The sequence below is a fragment of the Leuresthes tenuis genome, unplaced genomic scaffold, assembly GCF_036924035.1.
Source record: "Leuresthes tenuis unplaced genomic scaffold, fLeuTen1.0.hap1 SCAF_21, whole genome shotgun sequence".
Lineage (NCBI taxonomy): Eukaryota > Metazoa > Chordata > Actinopteri > Atheriniformes > Atherinopsidae > Leuresthes > Leuresthes tenuis.
In genome coordinates, this window is record NW_027325375.1 from 748,348 (window position 1) to 773,950 (window position 25,603).

A 25,603-nucleotide genomic window follows, 5' to 3' on the forward strand; every position below is an offset into this window, starting at 1 on the left:
GTCTCAAAGATGATAATTCATCAGCCAGGGTGTCTCAAAGATGATTAATTAATCAGACAGGGTGTCTCAAAGATGATAATTCATCAGACAGGGTGTCTCAAAGATGATTAATTCATCAGATAGGGTGTCTCAAAGATGATTAATTAATCAGACAGGGTGTCTCAAAGATGATAATTCATCAGACAGGGTGTCTCAAAGATGATTAATTCATCATTTCCAACCACAAAAACCAATGTAATGCAGCTGTTTTAGTTTTCTGTAGCGGTGTCTGGTTCGTCTTCACCTGTAATACATTGTGTGATTTGCTCCTTTCATTCTCAGGAGGCTACGGAGGACAAGGACCCGGGGGGGTCGGACCAGGAAGAGTTGGAGCCGGGCCTGGTGGAGCTGGTCCAGGTGGTTTTGGACAAACTGGCACTGGTTCAGGTGGCCAAGGCACAGGTATTTTTCTGTTATTCATTGAATTTAAATCTCCTGTTCCTGGATAAGAGTAAGTGACTGGGACTGGTGTCTCATGCACTCTGGAGCTGGTACAGAACCAGAACCAGAACCAGTCTGAACTGATTCCACACTGTACTGTGGAATAAAGGGAATTAAGTTGAACTAATTCCAGCTCCTACTACAGACTACAGCGTATATTCAGACCAAATGGACTCTTTAAGTCATCGACTTCATGGTGGTGAACATAAGCAGCATTTAAAGGCACCATTCCATTATTAAACTTAACCCCTATATCAACTTACATGATCTTACTCTCAGTATAAGTGGAAATGCTCTGCTCGGGATCTGTTCTCATGGTTCCTGCACTGTAAATATTGTTCCTCTGTCAGCTCAGGGCAGCCAGATAAGAGCTGCATACATGTCCCATTATTTCATTTCCTCATTCCCTCAAGCTCATAGGCCATTGTTATGGGGCCACCCATCCCTACAAATGCACACATATGGCGATAAAGGCTAATGCATGAGGCATGGGACCTTGATAAAGGACGGAAGTCATCACGTCAGACAGAAAGACTAATTTGCTTTGGAATTTAAGGCCTCTCTGTTTTTCATCCAAAACATACGAGTTGCCCGTGCAGGATGACGAATGCCTGTGAAAATATCCCAGCGAGGTTAAGTCTTGGCTTTGGGAAAACTTTTGAAATCCACCCATTGTGTGAGTGGATAGAAAATGGGTCGATGTAAGCTTCGTATGTCACATTTTCCAGCTTACAAAAAGTCTGCCCACCTCAACCAAACACCTTTTATTCAAATGAACGTGCCACATAGTAGAAAGGCAAAAGGATACACTGGATAATGGTTGATTTACTGCACTGCATCCACACTAATAACTAAAACAAGCACTAAACTGCTCCTCTTCACAAGGATATGGAGGCCTTGGGACTGGTGGAGGTCAGGGAGCTGGAACAGGCTACACACCTGGAGGTCAGTGCTTTCATTTGTCAACATATGTTGAGCCTCTTGTGCAAATTCTATATACATTCCTGGGTACTTCCTGGGATGCTGCTGGGTCTCTGTGATCCCTATTAGGAACAAATATAGCACAAAAAAGCTAATTTTGAAGCAGAAATATTCCCAGTAAACACCTAAGAATAGGCCTGCGATATGATTCTTTTTAAGTGATCAATAACCTTACCTGATTTAGGTGGCTATGGAGGATATGGAGGGGGTTATGGACAAAAACCTCCTAAAACAGGTACTTAGTATTTATATATTGGTATTATACAGCTTTAATCTGTGAAATGTGGTTGACTTTCTATATTTTTTGTTTTACCTCAGGTGGTGTGGGAACATCACTTGGAGGAACAGGTTATGGGCCTGGAGGAACTGGGTTAAGACCTGGTGGAGCAGGGGTTGGACCTGGGGGTGCAGGGGTTGGGCCTGGGGGTGCAGGATATGGACCTGGGGGTACAGGGGTTGGGCCTGGGGGTGCAGGGGTTGGGCCTGGTGGAACTGGGTTAAGACCTGGGGGTGCAGGATATGGACCTGGGGGTACAGGGGTTGGGCCTGGGGGTGCAGGGGTTGGGCCTGGTGGAACTGGGTTAAGACCTGGGGGTGCAGGATATGGACCTGGGGGTACAGGGGTTGGGCCTGGGGGTGCAGGGGTTGGACCTGGGGGTACAGGGACTGGCCCTGGGGGTGCAGGATATGGACCTGGGGGTACAGGGGTTGGGCCTGGGGGTGCAGGGGTTGGACCTGGGGGTGCAGGGGTTGGGCCTGGGGGTGCAGGGGTTGGGCCTGGGGGTACAGGATATGGACCTGGGGGTACAGGGGTTGGGCCTGGGGGTGCAGGGGTTGGACCTGGGGGTGCAGGGGTTGGGCTTGGTGGTACAGGATATGGACCTGGGGGTGCAGGGGTTGGGCCTGGGGGTGCAGGGGTTGGGCTTGGTGGAACTGGGTTAAGACCTGGTGGAGCAGGGGTTGGACCTGGGGGTACAGGATATGGACCTGGGGGTACAGGGGTTGGGCCTGGGGGTGCAGGGGTTGGGCCTGGGGGTGCAGGGGTTGGGCTTGGTGGAACTGGGTTAAGACCTGGGGGTGCAGGATATGGACCTGGGGGTACAGGGGTTGGGCCTGGGGGTGCAGGGGTTGGGCCTGGGGGTACAGGATATGGACCTGGGGGTACAGGGGTTGGGCCTGGGGGTGCAGGGGTTGGGCCTGGGGGTGCAGGGGTTGGGCTTGGTGGAACTGGGTTAAGACCTGGTGGAGCAGGGGTTGGACCTGGGGGTACAGGATATGGACCTGGGGGTGCAGGAGTTGGTCCAGGAGGAGCCGGAGTCGGTCCTGGTGGAGGTATTGTCCCAGGCAGTGTATATAAAACATAAATATATACATTATGTATCTTTCTAAAAGCAGAAAAACAAACAAAGTCTGAGTAAAGTAGACATAAACATTAAAGAAAATTGTGCTTTTAACCACTCATCCAAAAATGAATGATACTAATCAGTCACCAATTAAACCAAATGAGGTCTCAGAATCATCTGAAACTGGGCAGCGCTCTCTGTTCTGAGACACTGGGGACATGTCTTACATTTAAAGATCTCAGAGCAGCTTGAATGAAACCTTAGGGCAGCCCTCAAAGTCCCAGAATGCATTGCTGGCTCTTCACAAAATGAATCCACAGAGTGTGGTAACTTGCACATGCACATACAGTTTTGTAACAACAGCAATATGAGATTGCTGTCTTGGTACTTCTGTTCTCCACCCTTCTTGGTACTTATTATTTCTAAGACATTTAAGAAGACAGAGCTCATGTCCTGCAAATTCTGGCACCCAGGAAAGATGCATTTCTGCAATTAAGGCAGAACCATTCCCTAGAAACTTGCGAGTCCAAGGCTAACACACTGTAGTGGGCATGTTTCTACTGCTCCAATAGCCCTGCTGCCCTTACATACTCAATCCCACTGCCTGCAAATAAATGAAAATTTGTTTAACAGCCCAACGATACGGTAAAAATCAGTTATTATTATTGACCATTAGCACATATATGATCTTTAGCCTTACTCAGACCTTCATTTAGCATCTGATTACTTTGACATTTGATGAAAATATGTATTTTGTGTTTGTTAAATTGCACATTTTGAAGTTTCATGTCAAGTGTTGTTGTTGTTGTGTCAACTTAAACTTAACTCATATATGCAGTTTTGCTTTTGAGACTGTATTCAAACTGTTTTGTCAACCTATATAATTTTTCCCCGTTTCATTTCCAGTGCTGCCACAGACTGGTACTACTGGTGGAGGACCTGGAGTCCAGAGCGGTGGTAAATCTTCTCAACAAGTTCCAGGTAAAACACTTCTTAAGATCACAATACATTAATCACTGCAAATAAGTTAAGCTTATAGTCTTGACCCTAACCCAGACTAGGCTGTCACAAAACTAAAATATATACTCGATACTAATTTTACCAACCGTACACCACAGCATCTGCATCCAAACTGAATCTCTTGCTCCATCAAAGGTTGCTAGAAACTTGGTCATGATTGATGACCAACTAACCTTCAAAGATCCCGTTACCTCGGTTACTCGTTCGTGCCGCTTTGCATTACTAAACATAAGAAAGATCAGACCATACCTAACCCAACATGCCCCCCAGCTCCTGGTGCAGGTCATGGTCATCTCCCACCTTCACTACTGCAACGCTCTCCTAACTGCTCTCCTAACTGCTCTCCTAACTGGTCTCCTAACTGGTCTCCTAACTGGTCTCCTAACAGGTCTCCTAACTGCTCTCCTAACTGGTCTCCTAACAGGTCTCCTAACTGGTCTCCTAACTGGTCTCCTAACTGCTCTCCTAACTGGTCTCCTAACAGGTCTCCTAACTGGTTTCCTAACTGGTCTCCTAACTGCTCTCCTAACTGCTCTCCTAACTGGTTTCCTAACTGGTCTCCTAACTGGTTTCCTAACTGGTTTCCTAACTGCTCTCCTAACTGCTCTCCTAACTGCTCTCCTAACTGGTTTCCTAACTGGTTTCCTAACTGGTCTCCTAACTGGTTTCCTAACTGGTCTCCTAACTGGTCTCCTAACTGGTCTCCCAACTGCTCTCCTAACTGGTTTCCTAACTGGTTTCCTAACTGGTCTCCTAACTGGTCTCCTAACTGGTCTCCTAACTGGTTTCCTAACTGGTCTCCTAACTGGTCTCCTAACTGGTTTCCTAACTGGTCTCTAGCCTGTGAAACCTCTGCAGATGGTCCAGAACGCGGCGGTGCGTCTGGTCTTGGATCAGCCTAAAAGAACACGCCCCCCCTCTGTTCATTGAACTCCTCTGGCTGCCCTTAGCATCAGGTTCAAGTCCCTGATGTTAGCTACAAAGAGCTTAATGGAACGGCTCCATCTACTTGAAGGCTCTTGCAAAGGCTTCTGTCCCAACTGGGTCCCTCCGTTGGTCCCAGGATTGTCGTCTAGCAGCTCCTACACCACGCCTAAGACAATCCAAACTCTGTTCATGTGTCGTCCCACGATGGTGGAATGACCTACCGAGCGCTACCAGAACAGGGGCGTCCCTGTCTATCTTCAAGAAGCTCCTGAAAACCCAGCTCTTCAGAGAGCATCTCCTATCCCAGCACTTACCTTGTACTTCCCTACCCCCTCTATCTCTGCACTTTATCTTTCTGCACTTCCTTCTATGCCTGCACCCTATCTCTACTCTGTCCCCTCTGACAGAGTCGGACTCCTGGGTTCCTTCTATGTAGCTTATTGTTAGCTTTATATAGCTTGTTAAATCTTCATTTGTAAGTCGCTTTGGATAAAAGCGTCTGATAAATACAGAAACAGAAACAACATATACATAAAAAGCTAACAATAAGCTACATAGAAGGAACCCAGGAGTCCGACTCTGTCAGGTGTTTTAACACTGATTAAATCAACTATAATTAAACGTTTTCATATCATTAAATAAACGCTCTGCTCAACAGAAACTACAAAAGCTTCATGTTTCAGCAACAATGTCACAATGTAGTAGTTAAGAAAGAAAAAACAGACATCTTATCGTCATCATTACTCTGGGACATTAACCAATAGTCCAAAGTGGGTAGAGGGATGTTTTTGGGATGTTCTAACTGTTAGTATGGTGTCTCGCAGGCATTGGGGTGCCTGGACTCTATCAAGGTGGATTTGTCCCGGGTCAAGGTGTGTGGTAACAGAAGAATCATATGGCAAACTAACCAATAAAAAGATGAATTTAGCAATACAATTGTACATCACTGTGAAAGATGGTGCGTACATACAGAGAAAGTTGTGTTTTTCCACATCTTCTGGTCAGGTTTTGGAGGTCGTGGGGTTCTGCCTGGAGTCGCTACAGGTTCTGGACTTGGAACTCAGACTGGTATGTAAGCAAGCCCTATATCAATAAATCCTGATACAAAACATGTTGGGAAGGCAACAAAAAGTGCTGTCTTATCTGTCATAGGGCCAGGAGTTCCCGGTCAAGGCGGGGCAGGACCAGGAGAAGCAGGAGGAGCAGGCAGTATGTGTAACTAAGTCCAAAATGAAGTTCACAAGCAGATCTCTTGCTCATTACCTTTAACTTTTGCTCATCTTAGATGGTCGTGGACAACAGTTACCAGGGGTTTTCCGAGGTTACCCTCTCATATCACCAAAATCAGGTACACCAGAACCAATAATGGCGTAAACTCTGCAGCTACATGATGATAATGACACATGTGAGGAGAGAAGTCTTGCGAAATACAAATATATTCAATGTTTCCAATCTAGGGACAGGAAAATCAAAGAAACCAGGCAAAGCTGCAGCTAAATATGGTAAGACATATCAGCAAAGGTGTCAACCTCTTTTTCAGAATTTGGATTACCGTCATTCAAAAGGTAAATACTGAATGTTGAAATTTTTGTACACTGACCACTTATGTTTTGTTTTGTTTCCTCCAGGGGGGGGCAGAGCTGGAGGAGGTGCACTCGGTCAAGGAGGCGCTTTAGGGGGTGGAGCTGGAAGACTTCCTGGAGGGGGAGGTGGAACAGGAGCTGGACCCGGCTTCGGAGGAGGTGTTGGAACAGGAGCTGGACCCGGCTTTGGAGGAGGAGTTGGAACAGGAGCTGGACCCGGCTTCGGAGGAGGTGTTGGAACAGGAGCTGGACCCGGCTTTGGAGGAGGTGTTGGAACAGGAGCTGGACCCGGCTTTGGAGGAGGTGTTGGAACAGGAGCTGGACCCGGCGTTGGAGGAGGTGTTGGAACAGGAGCTGGACCTGGAGTAGGCAGTAGCATACCTGGTTTAGGTAAATCTTGAGAAGTACACCAACAATTTCAGACAAAGACAAAGATGAACAATGCAGCCAAAGAACATTAAACATTAACTAAAGAACATTACCCTTTAATAATGTATTTTACAATTTCTGGAATATTTTTTATAAATATACCTTACACTTTCAATCTAATATTTTAGCATCTGTACCCTAATTCATTTTCAGAATACGACAGTAATAGCTTGAGAATATGCATCAATTCACTTTTTATTGCATTACCAAAGGGATGTGCCTTATTTCTATGTTTATTTCAGGGTATGACCCCAGTGCCAAAGCTCGTAAATATGGTAAGACTAATCAGATCATTCAACACCTGAAAGCCACTGTATTACTGTAAAAGAATATCAGAGCAAATTAACGTGATGGTTCTGCTCTTAACAGGTATGTTAAGTGGGGCACTTGGAGGGCCAGGGTTGAGAACTGGAGCAGTAAGGCCAGGAGGTGCAGGTACTGGCTATGGACCAGGTGGAGTTGGACCAGGTGGTACAGGCACTGGTTATGGACCAGGTGGAGTTGGACCAGGTGGTGCAGGCACTGGTTATGGACCAGGTGGTGCCGGAACTGGCTATGGACCAGGTGGAGTTGGACCAGGTGGTACAGGCACTGGTTATGGACCAGGTGGTGCCGGAACTGGCTATGGACCAGGTGGAGTTGGACCAGGTGGTGCAGGCACTGGTTATGGACCAGGTGGTGCCGGAACTGGCTATGGACCAGGTGGAGTTGGACCAGGTGGAGTTGGACCAGGTGGTGCCGGTACTGGCTATGGACCAGGTGGAGCTGGACAAGGTAGTGCAGGCACTGGTTATGGTCCAGGTGGTGCAGGTACTGGTGCAGCTGGACGTCCCACAGATGGAAGACTGGGAGGTGGAGTTGGCCTTGGAACAGGTGCAGGTCCTGGCTCAGGAGTTGGTTTTGGTCCAGGTGGTGCTGGCACAGGGCCAGGAGGAGCAGGAACTGGAGCTGGAGGTAATTAGTTTTGAAAATAAGACAGTAATAGCTTGAGAATGTGGATCAATTCACTTTTTATTGCATTACCAAAGGAATGTGCCTTATTTCTATATGTTTATTTCAGGGTATGACCCCAGTGCCAAAGCTCGAAAATATGGTAAGACTAATCTGATGCAAGTCACTGTATTACTGTAAAAGAATATCAGAGCAAATTAACGTGATGGTTCTGCTCTTAACAGGTATGTTAAGTGGGGCACTTGGAGGGCCAGGGTTGGGAACTGGAGCAGTAAGGCCAGGAGGTGCAGGTACTGGCTATGGACCAGGTGGAGTTGGACCAGGTGGTGCAGGCACTGGTTATGGACCAGGTGGTGCTGGTACTGGCTATGGACCAGGTGGAGTTGGACCAGGTGGTGCAGGTACTGGTTATGGACCAGGTGGTGCTGGTACTGGCTATGGACCAGGTGGTGCAGGCACTGGTTATGGACCAGGTGGTGCAAGTACTGGCTATGGACCAGGTGGAGTTGGACCAGGTGGTGCAGGCACTGGTTATGGACCAGGTGGCGCAGGTACTGGCTATGGACCAGGTGGTGCAGGTACTGGTTATGGACCAGGTGGTGCCGGTACTGGCTATGGACCAGGTGGTGCAGGTACTGGTGCAGCTGGGCGTCCCACAGATGGAAGACTGGGAGGTGGAGTTGGCCTTGGAACAGGTGCAGGTCCTGGCTCAGGAATTGGTTTTGGTTCAGGTGGTGCTGGCACAGGGCCAGGAGGAGCAGGAACTGGAGCTGGAGGAGCAGGAACTGGAGGTAATTAGTTTTGTGAATAAGACAGTAATAGCTTGAGAAAGTGCATCAATTCACTTTTTATTGCATTACCAAAGGAATGTGCCTTATTTCTATATGTTTATTTCAGGGTATGACCCCAGTGCCAAAGCTCGTAAATATGGTAAGACTAATCAGATCATTCAACACCTGCAAGTCACTGTATTACTGTAAAAGAATATTAGAGCAAATAAACGTGACGATTCTGCTCTTAACAGGTATGTTAAGTGGGGCACTTGGAGGGCCAGGGTTGGGAACTGGAGCAGTAAGGCCAGGAGGTGCAGGTACTGGCTATGGACCAGGTGGAGTTGGACCAGGTGGTGCAGGCACTGGTTATGGACCAGGTGGAGTTGGACCAGGTGGTACAGGCACTGGTTATGGACCAGGTGGTGCCGGTACTGGCTATGGACCGGGTGGAGTTGGACCAGGTGGAGTTGGACCAGGTGGTGCCGGTACTGGCTATGGACCAGGTGGTGCCGGTACTGGCTATGGACCAGGTGGAGCTGGACCAGGTGGTGCAGGTACTGGTTATGGACCAGGTGGTGCCGGTACTGGCTATGGACCGGGTGGAGTTGGACCAGGTGGTGCAGGCACTGGTTATGGACCAGGTGGTGCCGGTACTGGCTATGGACCGGGTGGAGTTGGACCAGGTGGCGCCAGTACTGGCTATGGACCGGGTGGATTTGGACCAGGTTATGGACCAGGTGGTGCAGGCACTGGCTATGGACCGGGTGGAGTTGGACCAGGTTATGGACCAGGTGGTGCCGGTACTGGCTATGGACCAGGTGGTGCAGGCACTGGTTATGGACCAGGTGGTGCTGGTACTGGCTATGGACCAGGTGGTGCTGGTACTGGCTATGGACCTGGAGGTAAAACAAAAATATATTTAAAAAAAGAACAATCTAACTTCCAATAGATCCTTAGTTACTCGAATGAACTAAATTGTGATGTATTTGCAGGTTATGCGGATGCCAAATCACGTAAATATGGTAAGATTGAACTTTTAAACAATAACGCTTCATGATACTTTCACTAAATCTGAAATTTCATTAACTCTATATCAACAGACAAAAATGTAATATCAATTTGAGCTTACGACCTTTCCGTGGTGTACCCTGCCTCTATAGGCTCCATAAGGGTATATAAAATGAATGAATCTGAGTTTACAGCCAATCACATCCCTGTCCAGCTCTAATTAATTATTTCATTCAATTTGTTCACTGGTACAGTCCTGCATGGTTAGTTACTTTTGTTTCACCAATTCTTGCTGTATTTAGGTGTTCCTGGAGGGGCAGGAGGTACCCTCGGTGCTGGAGGACTTGGGGGTGGAGCTGGGCCTGGTTCTGGACTCGGAGCAGGTGGGGGGATACCTGGACGGGGTGTTGGAGTGACAACTAGTGGTGGACCTGGAGCAGGAGTTGGAACGGGAGGGACGCCTGGTTCTGGTGTTGGAACAGGAGGTGGACCAGCTGGCTTCGGACCAGGCAGTGCTGGAGGTACAGAAAGTCTTTTTTCCTCAGAAACTGTACATAAAAGGAAAGAGATGAAGAGATCGAAGACTGAAAAGGGATTGCTTAACTTATTATGCGCGTCTACACAAACTTCTCACTAACAGCAAAGACTGAGGAACTCATTTGCTAGATTCCACTTCTACCTACTGCTTTTCCTCTTAATAGATGTGTTTGATACACGTCTTCATTGTTTATGTTAAAAGTTGACTTAGTTGAGTTTTAAGAACTTACACATACCTCATTACGAAAAACTCTGTAATGCGTATATCTTGTAATTCTCTGGTGTTTCTTTCACAGGATATCCTGGGGGATCCAAGTCTCTCAAATACGGTGAGAATTCCACATTATTTTAGTATAAAACGCGATTAATGTACATATAAAACGTATGTTAGAGAGGGCACTGCCTCTAAAATCAATGATGATGTTCACATGTAAAACAATTCTCAGACAGAGTGAAACTGAATATATTTAAAACCTTTAACAGAGATAAACTTCTCCTCCATAGGACTTCCTGGTGGTGGTGGAGCCCCTGGATCTGGTTCGGATGGAAGAGGCCCAGCAGCAGGTGGCTATGGACCAGGGAGTGGAGTCGTATTAGGGACTGGCAGAGGATACGGACCTGGAGGATACGGACCAGGAACTGGATCCGTGACTGGAACTGGTTACGTACCAGGAGGAGGTTATGGAACAGGTTCAGGGGATATTTATTTGTCAAGATACATTTTTCTAGGCTTCATTCATAAGAGTAGTTCAAAGTTTTTTCTCATCTAATGTTACAGGTGGCTATGGACCAGGAGGCACTGGGACTGGCACTAGAGGTCCAGGTTGTGATTTCTATCAATTCAATTCTGTGACATTAAAAATCTAAATCTTGTCTAAATATAAATTGATCCTTTATTCAACTCCAGCAAAGATTTCTTGCTTGAAATGGAAATTTGACACTCTTAATCTTTGTTTTTGTCTTATTGTGATCCTCAGGTTCTGGTACAGTTGGATCTAAAGCTGCTAAATACGGTAATGGGAAGTGTCACGTAATAATATTTGCATTAAATGGTGGTTTGAACACGAGAATAGAGCTTTTTAACGTAATAAAAAACGTGTTCTATTAAACGTAGGGCAACCTGGTGCAGCTGTACCCGGGGCAGGAGCAGGGACCGGCTCTGGTGTTGCAGTGAATGGCACAGCAGGAACACTACCTGGACCCAGTGGTAAGCCTAGGTTTGGTTGATGGAGGATAAATTTACAATCATATGATCCATGTGTGATAACCTACCTCTGCTGGATCAGGAGGAGGACTTGGAGGCACAGATCTCCCACCAACACCAGCATCAACAGGTAAAGCATCTGTACAGTAAATACAACACACAAACAAACCAAAACAGGGCCCATATCCCATGGGTTTGAAGCACAATAGCTGTACCACCTGCTGTTTATTCATAACCTGCTACGGCTGAATGCTGCTGAATGCTAAATATTTGCTCCTGGTCCCAGGTGATCGTGGTGCTGGAAGTGTGATCGAAGGGTCTGGAATTCCCGGAGGAGAAGGTGTGCAAACTTTTCTGGATCCTCCAAAACTTTTTCTCTGCTTCAAAATGTCCACAGACTTAACTGAGTGACTGAGGAACTGTTATAAACCTTCAGGCTGAGGGACGTAACAACCCTTGACCTGTAGAATAAAAGAAAACAATATAAAATGGATGTTGTTTAAACAGGAGGCACTGGTGCAGCTGGCAGACCAGTGGGGGGTGAAGGAGATGGTCTGAATGGAACAGGAATCCCCATCTTGGGAGCTCAGCCAGGTACTTTGATCATTCACATTGCCTCACAGTAACAAACTGCACCTGCAGCGTGTGTTAATTCATCTAAATGCAGACAAACTCCAAGACGTGTTGAAAAAAGCAGCTATGTCAGCTTCCCTCTTTCTCTTTTTGATTATCTTTACAAAACAGAACTCAATGGGACCACGTTTCCAGGTGAGAGACTCATTGTTTGTGTGGAAGGGCGCTAACAGGTTAAAAAACTCTCTTTCCTTCCTGTCAGCTGGAGATAATGTAGATTTCACTTGTATTTGTTGCATTTCACCAGGGTGGTGTTTGTCAGACGTCTCAGACAGTGCCACCCTGTGGGATCTATGAAGCTCTACACTTTTTCATTTACCCCTCCCTACTATTTAGGTGTAGAAGAGATTGCTGGAATCTATATCTATAGATATATAGATATATGGATATCTATATATATATTTTCTGCCATTTTGGATAATTACAAAAAACTTTTTTTCTCCCCTACAAAGATTTTCCTGCAGTCTTTTACTAAATTCAGTGACATAAATGTGTGTTCATTCATTTAGTGAATACCACACATTTAGCACATCTAGCAACATTTAGACCATAAAAAAGGAATTTTGGAAATCCTGAAACTATAAAAGTCCCCATGAAACACCTTGGTACAACACTTGTGTTACAGACCATCACCGTTTAAACACATTTAGCTCAGACGTCACTGGTGCAGTTTCAGGGCCTAAATAACAATGGAAAACATAACAAACCTACATTTTTCCAATGAGTACGGTATATTTACAAAGTCGTAATATCCCCACTACAGTTTTGATGGCATTAATCTGAACTAAGTTCTTACTAAACATTTATTGAAATGTCAACAAGGGAAAAACCGAGACCGACCCTTTTGTTCTTGTATCCACAGGTTCCACAGGACCTACCCCAGGTAAGTTAGCATCATGCTTAATGAACACGTAAAATACAACCTGTAAGGACTGAAAAGAGCTTATTTCAAACAATAAAGGACAAGAGATGTTGAAATATCATGGGCATCATTTGAAGAGACAAGCTGTCACAGTTCCTCTTGCTCTTCCCTTCACAGATCTTTCATCAGAGGTTAAGACATAGCCGAGTGATGCTAGTTACTGACTGAAGTATACATATAAATTACATTTCTGTCTTTACAGTTGGTGGTGAGGCTGCACAACCAAGCGGTACGTGAACCTCCACAGATCATTAAAGTAAAGTAGAGACTGTTGCCAAGATTTCTCTTAGCAATATTTTTGTTTCTATTGAAATGACTAATATTGGTTTTCTTTCTGTCTGAAAGTCAGACTCTGGAGGTACCAAACAAACACTCCCAGTGCTCACTAATTCACTGCCTTATACTCCACACTGCTTTGTTTCAAGATCCAGCAAACAAGGGGGAAAAAGGACAAACCCAAAAACTACCTTTCCTGATTTCACTTTGATCATTTCTGCAGGTTCTGGTGGTGATGCCTCTGGTGTTGTGCTGCCTGGAGCCAAACCTCTCAAACCTCCTGGTAAATGAACCAAAGTGAAACTGATCCTTTCACATTGAGTGTTCAACTTTTAGGAAAAAGAACACCACACTGACAACAGGTTAGGTGAGCATTTGGTCTTCTGTCTGAAAGTTGTCCCTAGAGGTGATACACCAGGTGAAGGAGAAGGAGGTGGCACAGCTGGAAGACCAGGAGTCGGAGGGAGTTCGAGCACCGCAGGGGCAGCAGGAAGTGTTGAAGGTAGTGTAGGTGGAGTGGGTAGAGGAGACAGTCCTGCCACTGGAACTGGAGTTGGCCCAGGGGGTGCAGCTGCTGGAGTAGGAGGAACACTCCAACCACACAAAGGTGCCGTGTGAATGAACATCCATATTTAGCAGCATAACATCTGGACTCCATTCAGACCATTGGGACTGGATAGTGTAGTGGTATGATTACACTATGTAGGGTAAGGGGGTCTTGCCTAAGGACCCCTACTGGAGGTAGTACCTTCCATGTAGGAGATTTGAACTCAGGTCTCCCACATGGAAGGTGCTACCTCCAGTAGGGGTCCTTAGGCAAGACCCCCTTCCCCTACATGCCTCCCTGATAAAAGCATCTGCTAAATGCATAAAAACACAAACATCTACCACGCAAGTTCAGAGAACTCAAACAAAATAAAGGGATGAAGGATTGAAAATCTACATTTTTTGGAAAAATTCTTTTCATGTAGCCAACGGATCTGAAGAGACTGCTTCAGAAGGTGCAGGCCGTGGAGCTGGTGGGGTGGCAGGAGGAGCTGGAAGTGGACCTGGGTCAGCTGGAGGAGGAGCTGGAAGTGGACCTGGGTCAGCTGGAGGAAGTGGACCTGGATCAGCTGGAGGAGGTCCTGGAGGAGCAGGCTTGATACCTGGTGCTGGTGGCCCCGGTGGAGTTGGAACAGGAGTCCCGAAACCTGGAAAAAGTGAGCCGCCATCATGCTTTGATCATCAAAATGAATTTGAAATGATTCTACATGCAAGATTCTGCGAGGTTTACTAATTTATACACCTCACACATTATGTGTCACAGGTTATGGAGCAGGCGGAGCTGGAGTTTTGCCAGTTGGAGGTATGCAAAGTAAGACTCTACAGCAGACAGATGGCTCAAACCTTCTTACAGGATATTTCTTGTTTCCAACTCAGGCGCACGCTATCCCACTGGAAGACAAGGAGTAGCAAAAACAGGAAAAGGTTTGATATAATAACTGATCAAATCGTTTATATAAATATAATTTTGTTTTGAGATAAGTATTTTTTCATTTAATTTCATAAACTCGTAACAGTCTATTTAGGCTTCAGCAATAAAAGCAGTTTCGTAATACGCTCTGTTTCTAATCCATTCATCAGTATATGGGACTCTTGGCACAGGAGGCCAGGGAAGGACTGGTCCTGGTGGCTATGGCGCTGGTCCTGGAGGTTATGGAACTGGACCAGGGGGAGCTGGACCTGGTGGAGCAGGGGGTGTTTATACTGCTGGAGGTCAAGGACTGGGGACAGGAAAACCACCAAAATCAGGTATAATAATAATGCCTCTTATCACTAACAATAAAGCCCATCACCTCCAACTTAACCTCCCAAAAACTGAACTGCTGGTCTTCCCAGCCAAACCAACCATACACCACAGCATCTGCATCCAAACTGAATCTCTGGCTCCATCAAAGGTTGCTGGAAACTTGGGTGTCATGATTGATGACCAACTAACCTTCAAAGATCCCGTTACCTCGGTTGCTCGTTCGTGCCGCTTTGCATTACTAAACATAAGAAAGATCAGACCATACCTGACCCAACATGCCCCCCAGCTCCTGGTGCAGGCCATGGTCATCTCCCACCTTGACTACAGCAACGCTCTCCTAACTGGTTTCCTAACTGGTTTCCTAACTGGTCTCCTAACTGCTCTCCTAACTGGTCTCCTAACTGGTCTCCTAACTGGTTTCCTAACTGGTTTCCTAACTGGTTTCCTAACTGGTCTCCTAACTGGTTTCCTAACTGGTTTCCTAACTGCTCTCCAGCCTGTGAAACCTCTGAAGATGGTCCAGAAGGCGGTGGTGCGTCTGGTCTTGGATCAGCCTAAAAGAACTCGTCCCCCCTCTGTTCATTGAACTCCTCTGGCTGCCCTTAGCCGCCTGCATCAGGTTCAAGTCCCTGATGTTAGCTACAAAGAGCTTAATGGAACGGCTCCATCTACTTGAATGCTCTTGCAAAGGCTTCTGTCCCAACTGGGTCCCTCCGTTGGTCCCAGGATTGTCGTCTAGCAGCTCCTACACCACGCCTAAGACAATCCAAACTCTGTTCATGTGTCGTCCCACGATGGTGGAATGACCTACCGAGCGCTACCAGAACAGGGGCGTCCCTGTCTATCTTCAAGAAGCTCCTGAAAACCCAGCTCTTCAGAGAGCATCTCCTATCCCAGCACTTACCTTGTACTTCCCTCCCCCCTCTATCTCTGCACTTTATCTTTCTGCACTTCCTTCTATGCCTGCACCCTATCTCTACTCTGTCCCCTCTGACAGAGTCGGACTCCTGGGTTCCTTCTATGTAGCTTATTGTTAGCTTATTGTTAGCTTTTTATATAGCTTGTTATATCTTGATTTGTAAGTCGCTTTGGATAAAAGTGTCTGCTAAATACATAAACATAAACATAATAACATTTAACAGATTGTGTGACATATTCATGCTGTGAACTTCTTCTGACAGGCTATGGATCATCACTGGGAGGAGTTGGCTATGGACAAGGTAGGACGCCCCTTTAAACAAAATGTGAAGAAAGATATTCATCTTTAAAGGCAGGGATATTGCAGCTTAACATAAAGCTACTAGCTTGTTGCTAAAAAGCTGAGATAGGTGTGAAAGTTTTGAAAGGAACACCTCAAGCAAACAACTCTGAAGTTGTGTAGGCTGCAGAAAACATCTGGACAGAGCACTGTTAAAGATCTATGTGGCGGTTTTTCAGGTGCAGGAGCTGGACCAGGTGGTGCTGGTACAGGAACTGGTGGCTATGGACCAGGTGGTACTGGAGCTAGGCCTAGCGGCTATGGACCAGGTGGGACTGGCACAGGAACTGGTGGCTTTGGACCAGGTGGTGCTGGCACAGGAACTGGTGGCTTTGGACCAGGTGGTGCTGGCACAGGAACTGGTGGATTCGGACCAGGTGGTGCTGGCACAGGAACTGGTGGCTATGGACCAGGTGGTGCTGGAGCTAGGCCTGGCGGCTATGGACCAGGTGGTGCTGGTACAGGAACTGGTGGCTATGGACCAGGTGGTGCTGGTACAGGAACTGGTGGCTATGGACCAGGTGGTGCTGGCACAGGAACTGGATTTGGACCGGGTGGCCAAGGATTAGGAAAAAGGAAACCCTCTAAATCTGGTACGTTGGGGATCTTGAGAGCAGAACTGTAAATCAGGTGCCCGTCTGAATTCTAGTTTTAAATAATTATTATTTGCAGAACGATGACCAAACAAATTTCCTTCTTTTTTTCAGGTTATGGGGGAGCTGGTTATGGAGCAGGTGAGGTTTGTTTGTTAGAGTTTGAATCTGGAATAAAGCGGTTTTATATCTTTAAATCTTTTGTCCAGCAGGAGCCTTGGGAGGAGGAGCTGGTCCTGGTGGAGCTGGAGCTAGGCCTGGCGGCTATGGACCAGGTGGTGCTGGTACAGGAACTGGTGGCTATGGACCAGGTGGTGCTGGTACAGGAACTGGTGGCTATGGACCAGGTGGTGCTGGCACAGGAACTGGTGGATTCGGACCAGGTGGTGCTGGTACAGGAACTGGTGGCTATGGACCAGGTGGTACTGGCACAGGAACTGGATTTGGACCGGGTGGCCAAGGATTAGGAAAAAGGAAACCCTCTAAATCTGGTACGTTGGGTATCTTGAGAGCAGAACTGTAAATCAGGTGCCCGTCTGAATTCTAGTTTGAAAGAATTATTATTTGCAGAACGATGACCAAACACATTTTCCTTCTTTTTTCAGGTTATGGGGGAGCTGGTTATGGAGCAGGTGAGGTTTTTTGTTATAGTTTGAATCTGGAATAAAGCGGTTTTATATCTTTAAATCTTTTGGCCAGCAGGAGCCTTGGGAGGAGGAGCTGGTCCTGGTGGAGCTGGAGCTAGGCCTGGCGGCTATGGACCAGGTGGTGCTGGTACAGGAACTGGTGGCTATGGACCAGGTGGTGCTGGCACAGGAACTGGTGGCTATGGACCAGGTGGTGCTGGTACAGGAACTGGTGGCTATGGACCAGGTGGTGCTGGAGCTAGGCCTGGCGGCTATGGACCAGGTGGTGCTGGTACAGGAACTGGTGGCTATGGACCAGGTGGTGCTGGCACAGGAACTGGTGGCTTTGGACCAGGTGGTGCTGGCACAGGAACTGGTGGCTATGGACCAGGTGGTGCTGGCACAGGAACTGGTGGCTTTGGACCAGGTGGTGCTGGTACAGGAACTGGTGGATTCGGACCAGGTGGTGCTGGTACAGGAACTGGATTTGGACCAGGTGGTGCTGGCACAGGAACTGGATTTGGACCGGGTGGCCAAGGATTAGGAAAAAGGAAACCCTCTAAATCTGGTACGTTGGGGATCTTAAGAGCAGAACTGTAAATCAGGTGCCCGTGTGAATTCTAGTTTGAAATAATTATTATTTGCAGAACGATGACCAAACACATTTGCCTTCTTTTTCCAGGTTATGGGGGAGCTGGTTATGGAGCAGGTGAGTTTGTTTGTTAGAGTTTGAATCTGGAATAAAGCGGTTTTATATCTTTAAATATTTTGGCCAGCAGGAGCCTTGGGAGGAGGAGCTGGTCCTGGTGGAGCTGGAGCTAGGCCTGGCGGCTATGGACCAGGTGGTGCTGGCACAGGAACTGGTGGATTCGGACCAGGTGGTGCTGGGACAGGAACTGGTGGATTCGGACCAGGTGGTGCTGGGACAGGAACAGGTGGCTATGGACCAGGTGGTGCTGGAGCTAGGCCTGGCGGCTATGGACCAGGTGGTGCTGGTACAGGAACTGGCTTTGGACCAGGTGGTACTGGCACAGGAACTGGTGGATTCGGACCAGGTGGTACTGGCACAGGAACTGGTGGCTTTGGACCAGGTGGTGCTGGTACAGGAACTGGTGGCTTTGGACCAGGTTCTGCTGGCACAGGAACTGGCTTTGGACCGGGTGGCCAAGGATTAGGAAAAAGGAAACCCTCTAAATCTGGTACGTTGGGGATCTTAAGAGCAGAACTGTCAATCAGGTGCCCGTCTGAATTCTAGTTTGAAATAATTATTATTTGCAGAACGATGACCAAACACATTTTCCTTCTTTTTCCAGGTTATGGGGGAGCTGGTTATGGAGCAGGTGAGTTTGTTTGTTAGAGTTTGAATCTGGAATAAAGCGGTTTTATATCTTTAAATATTTTGGCCAGCAGGAGCCTTGGGAGGAGGAGCTGGTCCTGGTGGCTATGGACCAGGTGGTGCTGGCACAGGAACTGGTGGATTCGGACCTGGTGGTGCTGGCACAGGAACTGGTGGCTTTGGACCAGGTGGTGCTGGTACAGGAACTGGTGGATTCGGACCTGGTGGTGCTGGCACAGGAACTGGTGGATTCGGACCAGGTGGTGCTGGCACAGGAACTAGTAGCTATGGACCAGGTGGTGCTGGAGTTAGGCCTGGCGGCTATGGACCAGGTGGTGCTGGCACAGGAACTGGTGGCTTTGGACCAGGTGGTGCTGGTACAGGAACTGGCGGCTATGGACCAGGTGGTGCTGGCACAGGAACTGGTGGCTTTGGACCAGGTGGTGCTGGTACAGGAACTGGTGGCTATGGACCAGGTGGTGCTGGCACAGGAACTGGATTTGGACCGGGTGGCCAAGGATTAGGAAAAAGGAAACCCTCTAAATCTGGTACGTTGGGGATCTTAAGAGCAGAACTGTAAATCAGGTGCCCGTCTGAATTCTAGTTTGAAATAATTATTATTTGCAGAACGATGACCAAACAAATTTTCCTTCTTTTTTTCAGGTTATGGGGGAGCTGGTTATGGAGCAGGTGAGGTTTGTTGTTAGAGTTTGAATCTGGAATAAAGCGGTTTTATATCTTTAAATCTTTTGGCCAGCAGGAGCCTTGGGAGGAGGAGCTGGTCCTGGTGGCTATGGACCAGGTGGTGCTGGCACAGGAACTGGTGGATTCGGACCTGGTGGTGCTGGCACAGGAACTGGTGGCTTTGGACCAGGTGGTGCTGGTACAGGAACTGGCGGCTATGGACCAGGTGGTGCTGGCATAGGAACTGGTGGATTCGGACCAGGTGAAATTCTCTTGTAGTATCACAAAGGTTTTGATAATTTGTTGTTGGCTTTTAATCCTGCCACCTTAAAGGTAGAAGTCCTTTCTTTACAGAGCATCAGAATACTGTGGGTTACTGCAGGAAGATCCTGACAAACAAACGTAACTCAGGCTTCGCCGCACATGAATCCCTCCTGACAGCGTCCTTTTCACACATGCACCATGCAACAGGAGCTCTAAGCCATTGTAAGACCTGTTCCCACAAGTGAAAATACCCAGGGTGGCTTGGACCAGCGCATATGCGGCAGGACATGACATTAAGATGTTAAAATGCTGTACAAATTAGATTTTTGGATTCCGCCGTATCACCAACAATATTAATGATAGTGATCTGTAAGATTGCCACCTTCCATGTGGGAGACCTTGGTTCAAATCCCCTGCATGAAAGGGACTACCTCCAGTAGGGGTACTTAGGCAAAACCCCCTTACCCTACATGCCTACCTGTAAGTCGCTTTGGATAAAAGCGTCTGCTAAATGCATAAACAATGTAATGAAAGAGTGCTTCAGACAACTTCCTGCTCCAATCACACATGAGCACTATCGGATTATCCCTCATACTCTGCAGCAGGGAGCTGGCTGCGTAAGCTCAACTCTGCACAAATGTTACGCCTGGTTCACTCAGATATTTTGTGTTCCTGCGTACAGGTTAACTGCAACAGATTGTTTCATGGCTGCAGTGCATGTGTGAAAACAGCTGAATCTGTTTGGTAGGATGTACTCTGACCACAGCTCAGTGCTAAAATCAGACCCTCTCAAAAGCAATTCCTCATGTCAGACTTGATCATTATCGTCATGAAGTGTTCAAAACAAAAACGGCATTAATATGCATCCATCCATCCATCCATCTGCCACTTATCCGGGGGTCGCGGGGGCAGCAGCTTTAACAGAGAAACCCAGGCCTCCCTGTCCCCGGCCACTTCCTCCAGCTCCTCCGGGGGACCCCGAGGCGTTCCCAGGCCATAGTCTCTCCAACGTGTCCTGGGTCTTCCCCGGGTCTCCTCCCAGTGGGATGGGCCCGGATCACCTCCCCAGGGAGGCGTCCAGGAGGCATCCTAACCGGATGCCACCTCATCTGACTCCTCTCAATGCGGAGGAGCAGCGGTTCTACTCCGAGCCCCTCCCGGATGACTGAGCTTCTCACCCTATCTCTAAGGGAGGCCCAGACACCCTGAGGGGGAAACCCATTTCGGCCGCTTGTATTCGCGATCTCGTTCTTTCGGTCTCTTCCCACAACTCATGACCATAGGTGAAGATGGGAACGTAGACTGACCGGTAAATAGAGAGCTTCGCCTTCTGGCTCAGCTCCTTCTTTACAGCGACGGGTCGGTGCAGAGCAGCACTGCAGACGCCGCACCGATCCGCCCGTCAATCTCCCGCTCCATTCGTCCCTCACTGTGAACAAGACCCCGAGATACTTGAACTCCTGAACTTGGGGAAGGATCTCATTCCCGACCCGGAGAGAGCATTCCACCCTCTTCCGGCTGAGAACCATGGTCTCGGATTTGGAGGTGCTGATTCTCATCCCAGCCGCTTCACACTCGGCTGCGAATCGCTCCAGTGAGAGCTGAAGGTCACGGCCTGATGACGCTAACAGAACCACATCATCCGCAAAAAGCAGAGACCCGATTCTGAGGTCGCCAAATCGGACCCCCTCGACGCCCTGACTGCACCTACAAATTCTGTCCATAAAAGTTAGGAACAGAATCGGTGACAAAGGGCAGCCCTGACGGAGTCCAACTCTCACCGGAAACGTATCCGACTTACTGCCGGCAATGCGGACCAAACTCTGGCACCGGTCATACAGAGACCGAACGGACCCTATCAAGGGGTCCGGCACGCCATATTCCTGGAGCACCCCTCTCAGGACTCCCCGAGGGACACGGTCGAACGCTTTCTCCAAGTCCACAAAACACATGTAGACTGGTTGGGCGAACTCCCATGCACCCTCCAGGATCCTGCCGAGGGTATAGAGCTGGTCCACTGTTCCACGGCCAGGACGAAAACCACACTGCATCTCCTGAATCCGAGGCTCGATTATCCGACGGATCCTCCTCTCCAGTACCCCCGAATAGACCTTACCAGGGAGGCTGAGGAGTGTGATACCCCTATAGTTGGAACACACCCTCCGGTCCCCCTTTTTAAAGAGGGGGACCACCACCCCGATCTGCCAGTCCAGAGGCACTGTCCCCGATGTCCACGCGATGCTGCAGAGGCGTGTCAGCCAAGACAGCCCTACAACATCCAGAGCCTTGAGAAACTCAGGACGGACCTCATCCACCCCCGAGGCCTTGCCACCGAGGAGCTTTTTTGACAACCTCTGCAACCTCAGCCCCAGAAATGGGAGGCCCAGTCTCTGAGCTCTCCGACTCTGCCTCTTCCGAGCACGTGTTGGTAGGATTGAGGAGTTCCTCGAAGTACTCCCCCCACCGACTCACAACATCCCTAGTTGAGGTCAGCAAAGCCCCGTCTCCACCATACACAATGTGTTGACTATGAGCCGCTTCCCCCCCCTGAGACGCCGGATGGTGGACCAGAATCTCTTCGAGGCCGTCCGGAAATCGTTCTCCATGGTCTCACCGAACTCCTCCCAGGCCCGAGTTTTTGCCTCAGCAACCGCCGAAGCCGCAGCCCGTCTGGCATGCCGGTACCTATCAGCTGCTTCCAGGGTCCCACTGGCCAAAAAGGCCCGATAGGACTCCTTCTTCAGCTTGACGGCTTCCCTCACCACTGGTGTCCACCAGCGGGTTCGGGGGTTGCCGCCATGACAGGCACCGACCAACTTACGGCCACAGCTCCGATCAGCCGCCTCGGCAATAGAGTCCCGGAACATGGCCCATTCGGACTCAATGTCCCCCACCTCCCCCGGGATATGGTTGAAGCTCTGCCGGAGGTGAGAGTTAAAGCTCCTTCTGATGGGGGACTCTGACAAACGCTCCCAGCAGACCCTCACAATACGTTTGGGCCTGCCAGGTCTGGTCGGCATCCTCCCCCACCAGCGGAGCCAACTCACCACCAGGTGGTGATCAGTTGACAGCTCCGCCTCTCTCTTCACCCGAGAGTCCAGGACATACGGCCGCAAGTCCGATGATACAACCACAAAGTCGCTCATCGAACTGCGGCCAAGAGTTCGCCCAACAACCTTATGCCTGAACATGGTGTTCGTTATGGAGTATCAACAGCATAACAATGGAAATTTATGCCATGCTGTCTAATAATGTTACCTAATGGAAGCATGTACAAAGTAAAAAGAATTGGTCCAAGCACAGAACCCTGAGGAACTCCATGACTTACTCCGATGTGTGAGGAAGATTCTTCATTTACAAGAACAAACTGGAATCTATCAGATAAATATGACTTAAACCAGCCTAATGCAGTTCCTTTAATCCCAATAACATGTTCAAGTCTCTGTAACAGAATGCTGTGATCGATCGTATCAAATGCAGCTCTGAGATCCAACAGGACAAGAAACAAGTCCGCTATTAGAGGCTAAGAGGAGATCATTGGTAGCTTTCACCAGTGCTGTTTCTGTGCTATGATGCACTCTGAATCCTGACTGAAACTCTTCAAACAGATTATTTCTGTGGAAATTATCACAAAGTTGAGCTGCAACGAGAAAGCTGCACTCAGTCTTAATCTATTAGTCACTGCATTGTTTTGCTCTGATAACTGAAAGGCGAACATCTATATAAACCGTGGCCCGTCATTGATCAATCCGGTATATATTAACCGTGTCTGTGCTCACCAGGAGGTGGGGGAGGAGCTCTTCCTGCTACAGGAACAGGAGGTGTCACTGGAGCAAGGCCAGGTCAGTTCATACTACAGATCCCAATATTTAAATAAAACATGGGGAGACTTCACATTAAAGCACCCAATTATTCAGATTACTTCCTTTATTTCAAGAAAAGGACATACGATACAAGCTTAATTAATCTCTTCTGAGCATTTGAACAGCTTCTTATCAGCTCTCACTTGTTTGTTAAGGTGGTACAGCAGGAGGTCCTGGAGGAACAGGCCAAGGTATAGGAGGGGGAGCAGGTGGCCTGCCAGGTAAGCTCAAATAGGGCGCAAAATAGTCATTAATATGATGATAACCTGCATTTCTATATTCTGGGATTTGTCACACCCTGCCTGCTCATCCACACAGAAATCAATAAATCAATAAAAGTGTGTTACAGGCTGTAATGCATCTATTGTTCCAGCAGGGGGTGCTGGCCCTGGCTATGGTGGAGTGGCTGGAGGAGGCTTTGCAGGTAGGACTGATTTTGTCCATATCACGAGCATTTTTTCATGTTTTCATGTTTTCATTCATGTTGAAAGTGTTGTAAGACTCGTCTTTCCTGTTTTTGTCCTCTAGGATACGCAGGGACTGGACAGAAATGTAAGATCACTCACTTTGTGCTTTGAGAATAAGCAAAAACGGAGCTGTCATGCTGTAGAGGAGCCGGAGGAAAGCACCTTTCTGGTGTTGAAAGTTTTTATCATGCTGGTTTTGACTGTTTATTTTCACTTCCTGCAGCCAAGGCACAGAAGGCAGCCAAATATGCAGCCATGCAGGCTTCACTGGGAGCTGGAGGCTACAGAGGTAAAAATCACACAAAGTATTACTTAACAGCAAGCCATGCTATCATTTAGACCATCTGAGAACTGATAAGATCCATCTTAGCACTTAAAAAGTGCAATAACAGAGCAGTTTGACATATTTTCTGAGGAACTGACCTGTTAAACCTCACCACATGGAAGCCACAAATACAGGAACTCTGTGGCTGGGAAGATATTCTAACTAAAGAGTAGGTGGGTGGGTTCTCTTCTGCAGAATGGGACGGACCAGATGCATCTTTAACAGCCGCAGAACCCTTTTCTCTGTTCTGCTGTTTAGGTGGTGGCTGCCAGGGTAAATTCTGTGGCCGAAGGAGGAAGTGAGCAGAAAGGGAAGTGACCTCACTGGAGCAGCAGTGGTGCTACAGCATGCTCACGGACCATAAATGTCTCGCCTGCCGTCTTTTAACACGAGAACTGGTTCTCAGCCTGTTGGGAACCTCGGCTCTTTTGACTGAGGCATTTGTTAATATATATATGTGTATAATTCAGCTGTTTGAATTGGGTCGACACTGAGGGAAATGACATTTTTAGGCTACCTTTACCACTTGTTATGAACATTTCTTTCCCCTGTTGAATCACTTTGTAACTCTCTGTGGAGCCTGAGGACAGAAAGGAGTCAGCTTTTTCTTTCTTTTATCAGTTTTTGCTTGTTGTTGCTGCATGAAATATGAGTTGTGCGACCGATGCCAAGGACTCCCCTCAGGGCAGCTCCTTCGGACCGTGCTGACGTGGCGTTTAAACGAAACGCCGTGGCCCGTTACACTGAATTTACCCTTGAATTTACTGGCTTTTACGTCACAGTTCTAATGAACAAACAGAGTTTTCTGGGTGTGGCGTTCACACCTCTCTGCAGCCCCTCGTGGGACACACCCACTCACATTTAAGGCACTGGTTTATAGCTAAATAAGTGTAACATTTTGGTTCCCCGTGCTGTTATTCGGATGCATTTGTTCTGAGAGAATGACGTGGCTTCGCTTTAGCTTTCACATTTGCTGTTGATAAAAGCATTTCCACTAAATGTGGGATAATATGACAGGTATACATGATGGTGCAGTCAAATGACATCTGAAGAGTACTGATTACTGTGTTTTCCTTCTTTTGGTGTGTAAACACTGTTTTAAATTATGCTGAGAAGTGTATTTAGTCTTATTTTACTGTTTGTGATGTATATAAAAGTGCTTTTTTTTCTACATTGTCCTTGAATGTGTGTTGAGTCACGATGTAGTCTGTGATGTCACAGGATTTAAGAAAAGCCTGTAGTTGAATCTCATGTCTATTGGAGCTTACAGTTCTGTATGTGTTGTGCAGCTCGACGTGTGTTTTACCATCTGTGTTTTTACCATGTGG

The 25,603-nt window shown here is 47.8% G+C and overlaps 2 protein-coding genes and 2 long non-coding RNA genes across 4 annotated transcripts; all 4 read left to right on the top strand.

Annotated features, from left to right (window-relative positions):
- The first annotated feature begins 382 nt into the window (after positions 1-382).
- On the top strand, positions 383-1,910 carry LOC140280178 (uncharacterized). Its single transcript, XR_011909391.1, has 4 exons — positions 383-441; positions 1,366-1,425; positions 1,646-1,696; positions 1,780-1,910. It is a non-coding gene; the product is annotated as an uncharacterized lncRNA (long non-coding RNA).
- A 154-nt stretch (positions 1,911-2,064) lies between these two features.
- On the top strand, positions 2,065-12,934 carry LOC140280288 (uncharacterized). Its single transcript, XM_072375589.1, has 24 exons — positions 2,065-2,398; positions 2,545-2,793; positions 3,711-3,785; positions 5,576-5,623; positions 5,757-5,819; positions 5,904-5,960; positions 6,037-6,099; positions 6,209-6,253; positions 6,380-6,724; positions 7,006-7,038; positions 7,133-7,438; positions 7,538-7,717; positions 8,612-8,644; positions 8,739-9,212; positions 9,360-9,389; positions 9,480-9,509; positions 9,798-10,016; positions 10,329-10,361; positions 10,537-10,722; positions 10,811-10,855; positions 11,010-11,045; positions 11,147-11,239; positions 12,732-12,752; positions 12,909-12,934. Exons 1-24 carry the CDS (start codon positions 2,065-2,067, stop codon positions 12,932-12,934), a joined length of 3,024 nt encoding a protein of 1,007 aa, XP_072231690.1.
- Positions 12,935-14,173: 1,239 nt separating this feature from the next.
- Positions 14,174-24,650, top strand: LOC140280289 (uncharacterized). Its single transcript, XM_072375590.1, has 22 exons — positions 14,174-14,269; positions 14,377-14,415; positions 14,490-14,537; positions 14,694-14,861; positions 16,041-16,079; positions 16,297-16,546; positions 16,603-16,710; positions 16,825-16,851; positions 16,923-17,093; positions 17,764-17,904; positions 18,019-18,045; positions 18,113-18,355; positions 18,464-18,496; positions 19,149-19,220; positions 19,336-19,362; positions 19,433-19,474; positions 23,403-23,462; positions 23,639-23,704; positions 23,857-23,907; positions 24,012-24,035; positions 24,174-24,239; positions 24,534-24,650. The coding sequence occupies exons 4-22, from the start codon at positions 14,697-14,699 to the stop codon at positions 24,575-24,577; spliced, it is 1,656 nt and encodes a 551-aa protein (XP_072231691.1). The 5' UTR covers positions 14,174-14,269; positions 14,377-14,415; positions 14,490-14,537; positions 14,694-14,696; the 3' UTR covers positions 24,578-24,650.
- On the top strand, positions 17,117-17,487 carry LOC140279986 (uncharacterized). The gene is made up of 3 exons (XR_011909377.1): positions 17,117-17,201; positions 17,316-17,342; positions 17,413-17,487. It is a non-coding gene; the product is annotated as an uncharacterized lncRNA (long non-coding RNA).
- Positions 24,651-25,603: the final 953 nt, after the last annotated feature.

Coding starts and splice junctions, on each gene's coding strand:
- LOC140280288 (XM_072375589.1), top strand. CDS start 2,065: ATGGACCTGGGGGTACAGGGGTTGGGCCTGGGGGTGCAGGGGTTGGAC. Junction 5,624..5,756: donor TGGATTTGTCCCGGGTCAAG/GTGTGTGGTAAC, acceptor TCTTCTGGTCAG/GTTTTGGAGGTCGTGGGGTT. Junction 10,856..11,009: donor GACTGGCACTAGAGGTCCAG/GTTGTGATTTCT, acceptor TGTGATCCTCAG/GTTCTGGTACAGTTGGATCT.
- LOC140280289 (XM_072375590.1), top strand. CDS start 14,697: ATGGGACTCTTGGCACAGGAGGCCAGGGAAGGACTGGTCCTGGTGGCT. Junction 17,094..17,763: donor AACTGGTGGATTCGGACCAG/GTGGTGCTGGTA, acceptor GCTTTGGACCAG/GTGGTGCTGGTACAGGAACT. Junction 24,036..24,173: donor CGCAGGGACTGGACAGAAAT/GTAAGATCACTC, acceptor CACTTCCTGCAG/CCAAGGCACAGAAGGCAGCC.